The 15658-nt window shown below is 38.1% G+C and overlaps 1 protein-coding gene across 2 annotated transcripts in view; it reads right to left on the minus strand.

The window, feature by feature from the left end:
- Nucleotides 1-6196: 6196 nt before the first annotated feature.
- The window catches only part of LOC108101968 (poly [ADP-ribose] polymerase), an 89159-nt gene continuing 79697 nt past the window's right edge, over nt 6197-15658 (minus strand). For both annotated transcript variants that reach the window (XM_043208482.1, XM_043208483.1), the window contains 2 exons: nt 14149-14718; nt 6197-7523 (listed from right to left, as the gene is read on the minus strand). In XM_043208482.1, the coding sequence (XP_043064417.1) occupies nt 6233-7523; nt 14149-14718 (1861 nt within the window). In that variant the 3' untranslated portion in view covers nt 6197-6232. The remainder of the gene's footprint in view (nt 7524-14148; nt 14719-15658) is intronic.

Genomic DNA, 15658 nt, shown 5'->3' on the forward strand with positions numbered 1-15658 from the left:
TTCATTGTTTCAACTTCAAAGGTCTGTAACTTTTTTCTAATGCACGGATTTTGAAGATCTTAGTCTGGTTTTGTAGGTTATATCATTTACTACTATTAAGTAAAATTCAAAACCATTTGATATCAGTTAAAGAAAATGACGCGCCAAACTGTAAAAAAAGTCAAATGTTACAGTTTTGCACTCTGGTTATTTTTTTAAGAAAAATTTTTATTAATGATTTTTTAATAGTGAGTTCACATCCCCTTTGTCTTTTTTAGATCTTCTATGCGTCTGGGCTTATTTTGGGTGTACCATCGTATCATTTCCGGGGGAATATCATTCCATACGCCCTGTTGCCGCTCTCACAACTCCTTCATTCCACTTGGAGGAACTACATATTTCTCCAGCTGCGATTTCACATGACTCCACAAGTTTTCTGTTGGATTCATGTCGGGAGATTTTAGTCGCCACTTCATAGATTGAAATTTCTGTTTTGAAATCCAATTTTTTGCCAATATGGACGTATGCTTGGGGTCGTTGTCTTGCTGAAAAACGCATTTTTCGGCAGAAAGACCCAATTTTCCAAAATTCCTTTGGAAGACTTTCTTGTAAAATGGATAGATATTGCTCCTTTCGCATTATTCCATCGATTAACAACAAGGAACCAACTCCATTTAAATTAATGCACCCCCAAACCATGATGGAACCGCCACCGTGCTTGATAGCGAATTGGGATACTGTAAGTCATTGCTACCAGTGTCTTAAAAAGCAAGCAATTCCAAAATACTTTTGTTTTCAAAGTTATATGGTCGGATGAAACAAAAATTAATCGCTTCGAGTCAGATGGTCGCTCTTGGTATTGGACTAGAGATCCCACGATCCAGTCACCAAGGAATGAGTGACAAACCGCTAGCGATTCCATCATGGTTTGGGGGTGCATTAATTTAAATGGAGTTGGTTCCTTGTTGTTAATCGATGGAATAATGCGAAAGGAGCAATATCTATCCATTTTACAAGAAAGTCTTCCAAAGGAATTTTGGAAAATTGGGTCTTTCTGCCGAAAAATGCGTTTTTCAGCAAGACAACGACCCCAAGCATACGTCCATATTGGCAAAAAATTGGATTTCAAAACAGAAATTTCAATCTATGAAGTGGCGACTAAAATCTCCCGACATGAATCCAACAGAAAACTTGTGGAGTCATGTGAAATCGCAGTTGGAGAAATATGTAGTTCCTCCAAGTGGAATGAAGGAGTTGTGAGAGCGGCAACAGGGCGTATGGAATGATATTCCCCGGAAATGATACGATGGTACACCCAAAATAAGCCCAGACGCATAGAAGATCTAAAAAAGACAAAGGGGATGTGAACTCACTATTAAAAAATCATTAATAAAAATTTTTCTTAAAAAAATAACCAGAGTGCAAAACTGTAACATTTGACTTTTTTTACAGTTTGGCGCGTCATTTTCTTTAACTGATATCAAATGGTTTTGAATTTAACTTAATAGTAGTAAATGATATAACCTACAAAACCAGACTAAGATCTTCAAAATCCGTGCATTAGAAAAAAAGTTACAGACCTTTGAAGTTGAAACAATGAAATCGTGTTACAGTTTTGCTCGTCAGTGTATATTTCCTTTTGCAGTACATGTTGTGCCAATGGATATCTCACACTTTCATCCTGAGCTAGTTGATGCATAATCCTGATGGCCGTATATGGAGCCGACGCAGTTCCAAAGGTCACTGTAGTTAAACAATATTCCTGAATTTGATCCTGTTCGTTTCGCCAAAAGATCCGTTGAAACTGGGCATCATCCGGGTGCATGTCTATGCATCGGTACATTTTTTGGATATCTGCCGCAAAAACATATCGATGCATGCGCCAGTTTAGTATGACTCCCCCAAGATCATTCTGCAATGCGGGGCCTGTACAAAGGACATCGTTGAGAGAACGGCCATTGGAAATTTTGCAAGACGCATCATAGACCACGCGTAATTTGGTGGTGGTACTCTCATCCTTTAGTACAGCGTGATGAGGCAGAGTGCATGCCGCAAAACCGACCTGACCCAATGGCGTGTGAGTCCGATGTTGCTCCTCAGTGCTTGCAGCTTCGATGATCTGGTTGAGATCAAAATACTCTTGGATGACGGCTGAATATTGCTGATGTAACGCTGGTTGTTTTTGAAACTCGCGCTCCAACATATGGAAGCGATTAAGGGCTATTTGCCGAGATTTCCCAAGAACTTGCGAGGAATCGAACTGCGTCTTGAATGGGAGCCGAACCATATATTTCCCATTGGGTTGACGTGTATGCGTTTGAAATGATCCTCGCACCATTGTTCTTCTGCTGTCAACTGTCGAGTTTCGGGAATTTTCTCTAGTTCAAAAAACTTATTGACCAAAGCCTCCAAATTTGTCTGATGGCATCGAATGGATATGGCATGCGAAAGTATTTGGTTTGTCTTACCAAATACAATCCAACCCAGTTGCGTGCGCTGAGCTATTGGTTGATCCTGAGCTCCCTTCCGAACTTCAGACAGCATGAGCTGAGGTATGACATCCACGCCAATCAGCAAGTCGATTCGACCGGATCGCGTAAAGGTAGGATCTGCCAATTCGAGTCCTTGGATATGCGACCAGTTTTGCAGGTGAATATTCATCCTTGGCAGAGGCGATGTTAAAGAGCGAAGCACAAATGCCGTATCCACTGATATTTGGAACTGAGGGTGTATACATGAGCTTAATGTAAACCCCGTGCGATGCTTACACTTATTTGTTGAGTTTTCGCCAACTCCCGTGATTTCAGCAGCAACAGGGAATCGCTTTAGTCCAAGGGCTTGGACGACATTTTCCGTAACAAGAGTTCCCTCGGAGCCGTGATCAATTAAAGCGCGTACTATCATAGACTGACCAGTGATGTTGCTGTGCAATCGAACCAGTGCCGTCGCTAGAATCACTGTGGGTGACTTATACGAGGCCATTGCACTCACGAGCTGAGTTGTGTTGGCTTGAATTGAGCTTGCCGATGAGGATGAATCCCTCGTTGACTGATGCTGTGGAGCATTAGATCTAGCATCATTAGGCTGACTAGGAAAATGTAAAAGAGTGTGGTGCCGTTGACCACACTGAGAACAATTCTTTGTACTACTGCACTGAGACCAATTATGTGAAGGGCTTAAACAATTCAGACAAACCTTGGTGTTTTCCGCTATCAGTTTTCGCGCAAAACAATCTTTAGACAAGAACTCTGGACAACGCCTTAAAATGTGGTTGCCACTACAATGAGTGCAACGCATTGCGGAATTGGTACCGCTCGTGGTATGGTAGCTGCCGCGTTTATGTATGTTATTGTTGTTAGAGTTGTTCGGAAGCTTGTATGACGGTTTATGCGGTGTATTTTGGACCGATGTGGGTTTTGCTGATGGGTTCCCTTTGCGACTTTCTATCATTTCGATGCTGACAAGGCGATTGTTTAGAAAATTTTCGAACATCGAAAAGGTTGGAATTTCTCCTGAGCTGCCTAGGTGATGCTCCCAGGCTTGGAGAGTAGTTGATGGGAGTTTCATCGCGAGATGATGCACTATCCAATGGTCACAAGTTGAGATTGCGATTTTGAGACGCTTGAATTCGTTTATACACACATTGGTGACGTTGAGTAGGTGCTTGAATTCCGTTGAACATTCCTTGACGATGACAGGCAAGTCGTATAGGGCATTCATATGGTGCATGAATAACAACCTTGGGTTATTGTACCTCCTAACGATGAGATTCCAGGCCACTGCATAGTTTGCTTCCGTAAAATCCATTTGCTGGACATCCTGATCGCAATCACCTGGCAAAGCTTGCTTAAGAAAATGGAATTTTTGAATGCTAGAAAGTGCCGTATTCTCGTTTATAAGCTGTGAAAATACATCAAAAAATGCTGGCCAATCTGTATGTTTGCCAGAAAAAGTGGGAACCGGTAATTTAGGGAGCTGAACTGAGGACACTGCTGTAGAAACCACCGTAGAATTATGGCTCGGAGCTCCAACTGTTGTATCAGTATTTGTTGTTGTCAGCAGGGCATCGTAGGCATCCAAAATAGCACAAAAAACCGTGGTATAACTTTGCTCAAACTTATCTTCAATTGCATTTTTAAAATACGCATGCGTACGCGGACATTTGGAAATAACAATCAATTGGTGATTTTTATTAAATTGTCTAGAAAGTTCTTCCAATTTATCGCGACGGAGTTGAAAATAAGCTTTGGTTTTTCGAGCTGCACTATCTTTTTTAAAATTCGTATGCAGCTGTGTTAATCGTGTAAGAATATCAAATTGAAGAGCACTGAGATCTTCATAACCCGCTCTCTCCAATGAGACTTCTAGTTCACTTTCGTTTTTCTCCATTTGACTCAAAAATAATTGCACTCAATCTATGACCAACATACAAGCATGCAAATAACAAAACACTCACCCTTTCTGTGCAAGAACACCTTGTGTTTCGCAGTCGTTAGCGTTTAACGTTTGTTGTTGTTGTCGTCCGCCAGGCAGAGTAGAGCGACAAAGGCGAAAGCAAGGCGGTGATTTGCTTATCACTGCAGCTGCGCTTCCAGCGGTCCAGCGAAGTGACGTGGGCGTATGTGGTCGTTGCACTCGGCCGATCATCCAACGAGGCAAATGTTGAAAGAGAGACGCCGATATTTAGCGAATCACTTCAGCTGCGCTTCTAGCGGTCCAGCGACGTGACGTAAATATGTACAGGTATGTGGCCGTTGCACTCGGCCGATCATACGAAAGCGCAAAGTATAGAAAGAGACGCCGGTAACTTAAGAACGGCGTCTATGTACCAATTAGGTTTGGTATTTGGCTGACTCTTTTTGGGTGCGTGCTGGCTCTAAACTTTTAGAATTTTATGAACACACAAAGAACCACTTTTGCCAATTTATGGGCAGATAACTGTTGAAAATTAATTTCAAATGTAATCACGAAGTTATGATCAAATGGTTCCCCTCATGGGCCACCAAAAAATGTTGTGACAAATGCTAAGTTGTCAATGCTGAGCGTCTACCGCTCTGGGGACTTTCATTTGACAAGAGAAAAATAGGTACAACTGAAGTAACTTCAAGATTAATTTTATTTAACAAATTTCACTAGATCTCAAAACAAACTAATTTAATTACGAAGGTTAAGTTATATCAAAAGTTTAGGGTTCTTCAAGGTATAAAAATCAAAGACACAGGCCGACCAGCACCGAACACCGCTTGCCAAAGAGTGGTTTGTCGGATTTTGGCATTCGTCTTTTGTGCTGCTGGGACGTCTCGAGAGCGTAGAAAACTGCATTAAGCACACTCCTTGTTTCCTACGAAATACTCTTAATAGATGCTCGAACATTTTTATTGTTTCAAATTTACTATCATCTGGCAATATTCCTTTATTTGTACATTTATGGCCTAAAAATGCTACTTCATGTTAAAAAAATATGCATTTTTCTGGGTGTAGTTTTAAGTTATACCGTCGGCATGTTTTAAAAACGTCTTCTAGATTATCAAGCATGTGTTTTTCTGAGCACCCTGTAACTATTAGATCGTCCATATAAAGAAACGCTCTGCAAATGCTAACGTCATCATTCTTTGGAATGAGTTTGGGGCTATTTTTAATTGACATTTAAAAAAAGTTTTGCACTGTCCCTTGATAAACGGTACATTCTCTTTTATCAGTTTATTAAGCATATTTTTCAACAAAAAGCACAGTTCAGTCACTAATTAATTAATTAAATTAATGATAATTTAGTATTTTATCAAAATATGGAATTTTAAACTAAATTGAATAAGCCAATCTGAACATTTCAAAGTAAAAAAAAATTTAAAAACTTGAACACTTAAAAAATTTTATTTGTAAGTTAACAGCCAAAACAATAAAACCAATAAAATAAAAAATAGGGTGAGCATGGATTGCGCAATAAAGGAAGTATCAAATTGCAATACCATGCCCTCAATAAGTTCGATAAGTTAAATAAGTTGACCTACAATAGTGAATGACATCAGCAATATCGGAAGCAGCCACCAATGGTAACAAAGAACGTCAGCAGAAGCAGCGACAACGGCAGATACGGTGGAAGCGATGGAGCGACGCGTAGGTGTAAATAATAATTGTTAACCTTAATCAAATCAGTTCTTAAACCAACTCAATAAAGTGAAGTTTGATTTTTTTTATGAAAAATAATAATTCTTTTGACTTTTATATTGAATAAAGAAGTTTTACCAATTTATTTTTAGTACTTATACTTAAATTCCATTCGAAACAAATACTGTATATTAACCTGAGCTATATCATATACTATATATTCATTGTATAATAACGATGACCTAAGGTTTTCACTGGTTACCGCTTCTCCAATTGGTATTTCGACACCGTCATTTCTTATGTAGCTATTGCTGGGATCTGGCATCGTCCGACCGTGACCAAAGCAACTATGCTTATCCTTTGGAAGTTTTGTAATATATTTTGCTGAAGTGCATTCCATCATATCTCCCAAAGCAACTTCAGAAAGAATCATTAAACCAGTTGAGTTTTGTTGACTAGTGCAACAATAATTAGCTGATTTCGACACCATATCCGCAAAATATATGCCTTTCCCAAACATATATCCTGTTGGTGGTGCTTCTGGGGGAGCGATTTTAAGACCATGCGATAGTATTCCAACGAAATTCGTCAGCCGAGATCCGTGCCATAACAGTTTTTTATTATGCAACTTCTTGAACGGTTTGTAACGCCTTGCTTCTCCTTGGCGAGCCACTTTAAACACATCTACAATCTCCAGTTCATACGAGCAATGTGTAGAAGCATGCGTATTCCTCACGTATTTGCTTAAAATTGAAAACTCTTCACTATCTTTATCAAGAGGATCTAATTGTGTTTTTAATAGTGCGTAATTTTTATCCAAAGGATTGGTATTATTAGTCTCATCTTGGGCTTTGATTAAGCTGTAGGCAACTTCAATCTCTGATAAAGAATCAAGCATTTGTCGAAGGTCTTCGATTTGTTTCTGAGTTTTAATAACAGTTGGAGATTGAACTCCAAAGTTATGGGGAATCAATGTATAAAACCTGTTTGTCGCGTCAATAAATTTATTATCACTGGATCCTACCTCTATTAAATTAAAAATTTCTGTCACGACTTTATAAGCAGATTGAATCTGATTTACACTTAGTTTTCCCAGTGGCATTTTTTCCATATCAATGTGAAACTCCAACAATGTTCTTTTCATAGAATCAACATCAAACATGAGACTTATTAAATTTTGTAGGGATTTCTCCAATTTAGAATCAACAGAATGGCAACTATTTTTAAACAACTTTGGGTCTTCATCATACTGAATTTGTATGGGGTACATTCGTCCAACAATTTTAACAAAAGTGTCTCGATTCTCAAAATTATTTCCTGTTTTGTCAGCATATACTTCATGAAATTTTATTTTGGCAGATTCACTCGAGTTAAATTCCTCAACCTTTGAGCTTCCAATACTTGTTCCGATTCGCCCCCATGAACGAAATATCCAGTACCTGCAATTAAAAGTACAAACAAGATTATTACAAATAAATATAAAGGTAAAATTGAGATAATTAATATAGTATTTAAAACAAGGAAAGGCATAAGCTTCGGTAAACTTAAAGTTAAAAAATAAAAAATTGGTTTCTGGTTAGCCTTACTTATAATGTCAAATGTATTATGATAAAGCATATTTTCTTTTTTAAAAAAGTATAAAACGAGGAGCAAGGAGCCTATTGTACAATAACCAAATGATCTCCCTATCAAATTTTTAAAATCACAGCATGTACTTACTAGAAGATAAAAAACACTGGCATTATACACTAGAGCAGTGGTTCCCAAACTCTTTTCTTTCATAGACCATTTTCAAAACTTTTCAAAATCAATTCTCACAAATTGTAATTAAACAAACGTCAAAACGAAGTGGCAAAAATATGTAGGTATTTCATTGTATCGTAGGTATTTATTCAAATATTGAAATTATTACAATATTAATTATTATTGTTATAACCAGGGCTAACAGAGTTATGTTTTTAAATGAAAAAATATTTATTTCCATATTTTCGGTTTTTTCCCTATAAATCCATATTTTACACAATCACTTGAATAAATCCATATTTTTAACATTAAAGTGTCTGAAAACCTATGAAAGATATGTTTGGCTCAAATATTATGAAATTTCTGTCGTTTGCCTTATACTAGATAATAAATAATGTAAACAAAACATCGTTGCGTCGTTAATCAATCAAAAAATGTATCATCGAATGTAACAATTAAGATGCAGTTTATATTTTAAGATTCAGTTTTTATTCCATATTTCATGCTTTTAGTTCTTATGTCTCTTAAATTCTAGTGTTGTAAAGTTATTGATTAATTCTATATCTCATTGATAGTTCTAAAGAAGGTGACGATCTTATCCTGAATTTATCACCTGCTGAACTGAATGCATATGCAAATGCTCCTGTAACATCTTGCGATGTTGAGCGTTCATTTTCATCATATAAACACATATTTTGTTTTTACTAATCTGACACAACATGTCATATTGTTCTGCAATGATCTTTCAGACAAACGGCGCACTTTTGTTTGTAGCGATTTCTAATTGTTCATTGTCATAAAAAGTTAATATGAGCGATATAATCGTCTACGTTTATCCATTTTTATACCTATATTTATCCCTTTTTTCATCTATACTACCTATATTTATCCATATTTATCCATTTTATTCCATATTTGTCAACTTTTTCGTCCCTATTTCGTCCATATTTCTCTATTTTTTCGTCCATAAATCCATACATATTTTTACGTTTTTAAGAACATAACTCTGTTAGCCCTGGTTATAACAGTCGTAACTTAATAAAAATTAAACACTTATAACGTAAAGTAACTTCTACAATAGTAATTACGAAAAATATATAATTTTAATCAGGGACCGTAATCATTATAAGTAATATTTTAAAAATTACTTTGTAATGATTACTTATCGATTTTTAATTTTTTAAATCAAGACTAATAATTATTTTTGAGCAAAAAAAACAAAAATCACAAATAATCATTAAGCTTGAGCAAAAAAAATAAAACTTAAAAATAATGATTATTCGTGATTTTTATTTTTTTCGCTCAAAATAAAACTCACCAAGCAACAGCTTTTGATCCTTTAAGGATATTGCCAATATTGTCCTATGTCCTTATAAAGGGACCCTACAACAACAATTGACAACAACAACAAAATGTGTTTTACCTGTGTTTGCTGCAATTATTTAATATAAGGTCAACTGTTACATACAGAGCAGCAGCAGCAGATATACACAATTACCAAAACAATGATAATAATGATAATGATAATGATAATGAATATTTTGAAAGTCGGTGAACATCAGAACTCAAAATCTACTGAACCGATCCTTTTCAAATTTTTAACACAAAGGCTCCACATAAATACTCAGGTAATCAGGAAGAGTTTTTTTTTAATTTTGAATTTAAACAACAAATTATTTATTTTTAAACAACAAATTAAAAGCGATTTTTTGAGCTAAAATCGCACTTTTCACCTTCAAGTGCTCCCAAAAATAGACAAAAAATAAATAAAAAAAAAAACTCCTGATTACCTCAGGCTTATTTTTTAATATTTTTTTTTTCTAATACTCTTCAAAAGTTAAACAATAACTATAATAATAACTATAATAAATAATAATTAAGCTCAATAAAATAAACTTACTCATTTTGACGCAAAAAAATTAAACATGGCCCTTTTTTTTGGCCTTTAAAACCTTACCCCTCCCTTAAACATTGCAATGTATGTTTTACATAAAACGGTTTAACTTAAAAAGTTTTTTTTACCTATTTTTTTATGAATTCTTTTTTCGATTCAATAGTATATAAAAAACTTGGTTTTCTACAAATCATGATCGTGGCATTAAAAACAACGACTTTATCTTATATTTCCAATCGGCTATCGTTTTTAACAAGTGCGTCAGAATTTTTTGATAAAGCACGTCATGGATCTTCCAATAAACCAAACTCAGCATTTTATACGACAGGAGTCGACTATTGTGGGCTATTCTATCATATCGCTAAGAGTGATCTAGCCGAGTTGAAGGAACTATTCTTAAGCGAACCACACATGGCTTCGATAGCTTCTTCGTGTCTAGCTGGTGGAATTGTTTGAAAGTACAAACCTCCGGGACCCCATACATAAGTGGTTTATAGGAGCAAGGTTCTGCCAAGTTTCACATCTACAGCCTTGTCGGTGCATTTTTGTTAGCCCTTTGTTCCAGTATCACAAGATTTCCTAAGCTGAACGTCTCTCATCTCCTCGAGGGACGTCTCAACAGATGGGTGACTCAGGTGCAGTAACGCTTTTTGAAGAGGTGAAATAGCAATTATTTGTCCATTCAACGGAAAGGAGCAAATGGAATGTAACATCAAGGTCCGACGCATAGTGTTAATGAAGAAGGACAACATTCCACCTTATACCCGGCGTGAGCGGCATTGTCAGAGTAGCTATTATCCTTACGGCTATGGGTATCATCAAAAGACCCGTCGCCAAATTATCAGATTTGCCTACCGATTCCAATGTACTTGGAACCGTTCCTCTTCCAGCGGGGGAACAATGTTTGGATCTTCGTATGTATGTATCTTGAAGACAATCTGCATTAGTGGCAAAAAAAACATTCAAATGCACAATGCTTAAATGAGTGAAATGAAAGCAAAGCCAATCTGGTGTAAGAGAGTTGGTTCTCTTACGCTTACTCATTTCCACAAATAATAGGAAAATGGAAACGAATTGAATAAATTGAGAACGTTGAAAACAGAAGCGTTTCATTCGAATGATTCGAGTTGCAAATGTAAATAAAACGAAATAAAAACAAATTAAATGCAGTGAATTTCCTTGGAGTCCGAAAAGGCTGCAGTTCTCAAAAAAGGAATGTACCGAAATCCTAAGCAACAAACTCGAATGATTCAAGTATATGTCGGGTTATGATTCTCCTTGTCCATGTCTTATTATAGTTTTTAGACGGTTGTAGATGGCGAATAGACTTGGGCGCACCACTGCCTGTTTTAGACTGTTCTAGAATCCCGAAAAACTGTGCCATCGCAAAATGTTGTAATGCACATACTGGCATCTCTGTCTCTCGCAGTGGCTCAAGCATACACGCACGACAATCGCCAAGTGGTTGAGCGCAGGGTTTGGAACCCGCCTCGTAAAAAAGAAGCCCAGTGAAGACCAAAGCGAAAGCCTCGGATAAGATCACCCATTATGTTGACGACCACCGCAAAATGAAAAAGGACTACGATTTGAGGATATGCACCTGGAACGTCAGAACCCTTAATTGGGAAGGTGCCTCTATCCAACTCGCGGATGCCCTCGATATTAAAGGCTGACATTACCGCCATCCAGGAAATGAGATGCATAGGACAAGGTTGCTCCAAGCGAGCAAACTGCGAACTGCCATGCGGAGAGGCGCGAATTTGGATGGATTTGGCCGGAGACTTCGCCACCACGTTTCCAAATTGACCCCAGTGAGTGAACGACTAGCTACAATCCGCGTCAAAGCTAGATTTTTAAATTTTAGCATAATTTGCGCGCACGCCCCGACGGAAGTGAAGGACGACACTGTTAAGGATGCATTCTACGCGAGACTCGAGGACACATACGACCGCTGCCCAGACCACGACGGGAAGATCATCCTCGGGGACTTCAACGCAAAGGTTGGGCGCGAACGCATCTTTGACCCCACCGTCGGTCGATTCAGCCTCCATAAGACTACCTCGAACAACGGTCTCAGGCTGATTGATTTAGCCGCGGCGCAAAACATGGTAGTGAGTAGCACCAGATTTCGGCACCTTGACATCCACAAGGCCACATGGCTGTCCACGATAAAAAAATGCGCAATCAGATTAATCACGCTGATATAAACGGAAGGCATGCCTCAAGCGTGATGGACGTGCGTACGTTTCGAGGAGTCAACATTTACTGGGACCACTATCTTGTCGTACTCAAGATACGCATGCGGCTATGCCGAGCGAAAAAACATAGGCCCAATCACGCAACGAAAGCCTACTTCACTCACCTCTCGGAACTTCTCCACCAATATATCCCTCTCTCTGTTGACGCCGGCGGACTCTGGGCGCACATATCCCACTTCATGCGAGCTTCGGCTGAGACAGCCATTGGGTTCCAGCGCCCACCCACACGGAACTTATGGTATGACGAGGAGTGTCGCGTCGCAGCTGCAGCAAAAAACGCCGCCCACAGAAAAACGCTGCAGTTTGGCGCAACGCGAGCTATGTGTGAACGTTAAAGGAAGAAAAAGGAAGGAAGAGCGGCTATTTTTAAGATGGAAAAACCGGTAGCAAGAAAGGCGATAGTGCGAGGAAATTGAGGTGTTGCAAGACAGGAATGATGTTCGAAAATTATACCAACAAGTCTGACCGGAGCATCTAATTACCGGGATGAAAATGGAAATCTGGTTACGGATATGCAGTGCACGCTGAGGTTATGGAGGGTGCATTTCTCTAAGCTCCTAGCAGCCGATGACGGCACCAATCCCGCGATTGGAGGAAGCAGCCGGTGCTGATGGACTGACTGCAAGCTGATAAGAGCTGATAAGGTGCATGCATAAGCTCTTGTGCAAAATATGGCTAGAAGAAAGCATTCCCAACGACTGGAATCTCAGCGTCCTTTGTCCTATGCTGAAGAAAGGTGACCCGACGATATGCGCCAACTACCGGGGAATCTGCATGACTCGAGCGTTATATGTGAACGACTGAAGCCGTATACCAGCACACTGATCGGACCTTATCAGTGCGGCTTCAGACCAGGTAAATCCACAATATATCAAATCTTCACATTACGCGAAATCCTGGAAAAAACTCACGAGAATAACATTGACACACACCATCTCTTTGTCGATTATAAAGCTGCATTCGATAGCCCAACGAGGGAACGCCTATATGCCACCATGTCTGAGTTCAGTATTCCTGCAAAGCTGATACGTCTTTGCATAATGACATTGACCAGCACCATCAGTTCTGTCAAGGTAGGAACGAACCTCTCCGAACCTTTTAAAACCGTTCGAGGTTTCAGACAAGGCGACCCCCTGTCGAGCGACCTCCTCAATTTCGTGATGGAAGGGGTTCTGCAGAAATCTGGTGTACATCGATCTGGGACTATTTTTTATAAAAGTGTCCAGCTCCGCAGCAAGCGTAATGTCACTGCTGCATTTTCCGCTGTCGAAAAAGAGTCGCCATAAGTAGGTTTGGCGGTAAACGAGGGCAAGACGAAGTAGATGCTGTCGACAAGCAGGGTGGCGCGGCGCTTGACTCCCATGTGGTAGCGGGTAGCTATACCTTCGAAGTGGAAGGAGTTCACGTACCTTGTCACTGCCATTAATACCGAAAATGACGTCAGCCTGGAGATCAAGCGAAGAATATCAAAATGTTGTACGTCGACGTGGATGTGGTCCGACGTATTACGATACAACGTCTGCGCTGGCTCAGCCACGTTGTGCGTATAGATGAAGAATCTCCAGCTCAGAAGGTATTTGAAGCGAGGGTCGACTACAGGCGACGACGAAGGGGACGACCAAAGCTCCGATGGAAGGACCAAGTGAAGGAGAACCTGACTGCATTGGATATGTCCGATTGGAGGGGGCGCGCGAAGAGCAGAGGCGCCTGGAGGGAGACGCTGAGGTCGGCCAAAACCATAATACATTACAATAAAGTAAAATAGATTTTGTACCGAAATTGCTAAACTTTGACCTCAAGAGCAGTTAGCAGTTGAATGACGCCAACCACATCAACATAACAAACCCTAGAGACTAGTTTACATAGAAACAGACAGGCGGACGGACCAACAGACAGATTTAATGTCTAGATCAGTTCAGACGGTGATGCTGATCAAAAATATATTTACTTTATGGCTCGGAGGAACCTTTTCCACAGCACTGCAAGCTTCTGGTTAAAATATAATTTCCTTTGCGAGAATATATGAAGTACTCTTCAATTTTAGCTTAAAACGCGAATCTTGCACTTTCAAATACTTATACTGTAGTTTTGGTAAAAAGAAAGCAGATATAAATTTAACACTCAATATGATAAGATTGATGTCTAATTTACTTACTATATTTTACTTACTTTTTCATTTTGTCTGCTTCCAAAAGCTGCAATTTGTAATAAGAATTTTTATTCCGCTGAATATCAGTCAAGCCAAGCACAATACTGTATTTGTTTCTATTCTCGACATATACATGGGCTATGTCCTCAAGCCCACTGTCCGGATCTACGGCCAGACCATCTTTTACCTTAAACGTCTTGGATATTGGCATAGACTTCGTATATATACTCTTTGATTTTAAGCTTTTTGTTGTTTCTTGTGTAACTCTTGTTGTTGGATCAGTTCCCCAATCGCAAATACTCATGCTGCTTATATAATTTATAGCTCCGTCGCCGTCACACTCCACAAAATCCAAATATTCAATGGGTACAATATGAATACCAAGCCTCTTTGCTGTCTCCATACGACGAGATTTTTTTTCTACTTCTTGTTCTGTGGATATTATTGCTATAGTTTTTTCAGATATGGCAGATTCACAATTTCCGCCCAATTTTTCAACTCGCTTTTTTAATATTTTTTCCTGGTCTTTCAACCCTATAATTGAAAATTTAAGATTGTATAACGGCGGTTTTTTACGAGTAATCTTTGGACTGAAAACAAAAACAAGATAAATAATATATTATTTTTTATATATACAAATTATTTTAACAGAAAACATTTTAATATCTGAACTTTTATAAGATTATAAGTTTCTAGTTGTAAAAATGTTTTTTTTTTTTTTATGCAAGGTAGTACAATACAGTCTATTTAAAAAAACCACCGGTAGCCGGCAGAAGTGAAAACTTCAATATTAGCGTTGTGTTTAATTATAAGTATATAAGTATGTAGGGTAAGATGGGGTAAAACCGCCGGTGGGTAAAACCGCCATTTGGATTTCAAATTCAAATGAAGCGCCGAAACGATTAACCGTTGATAATGTAGATTCTGATTGATAACACTGTGCGACAAAAAAATGTTTAAGTTGATTTTTTTCTTATTTTTCACTTCTACTAATCAAAATAAGAATATAAGTTTGTGGATTTGTTAATATCAATAGCCGATCAGCTTTTAAGCACACTCAAATGTCCCAAAAACGTGTTTTTTTTTGCATATTTCACAGCCTTATAATCACATATTGGGAAAATATTTTTTCACTGTTATAAGCGTTTAGCAAGTTCAATATCTATTAATTAAAATTTATTAAGCAAATATACCGTTAGGCTTTTATCACAATGCTTTAAAATACGACTACGTATGGAACTTGTAACGCGAGGATACCTCTAAAAAAGCCAAAAAAATCAGGAAAAAAATTCACTTTTAAAAAAAATAATAGTTTATTGAAAGTAAAAAAAAAAGTAATATTTTGTGTTAATTATTTTCATAACAATAATTTCATAAAATTTACCATGAAAAAAGAAATCGTATCACCTAAAAGGTGGCATAAATATTTTTGTGCATAATTTATGCACCTTAACCGAAAACAATCAAAAAAGTAACTTAAACAAAGATTTTGTTAAATTTTGTCGCACAGTGTAATGCGCGGTTTTTGAA

Source organism: Drosophila ficusphila, unplaced genomic scaffold, assembly GCF_018152265.1.
Source record: "Drosophila ficusphila isolate 14025-0441.05 unplaced genomic scaffold, ASM1815226v1 contig_470, whole genome shotgun sequence".
NCBI classification, from domain to species: domain Eukaryota; kingdom Metazoa; phylum Arthropoda; class Insecta; order Diptera; family Drosophilidae; genus Drosophila; species Drosophila ficusphila.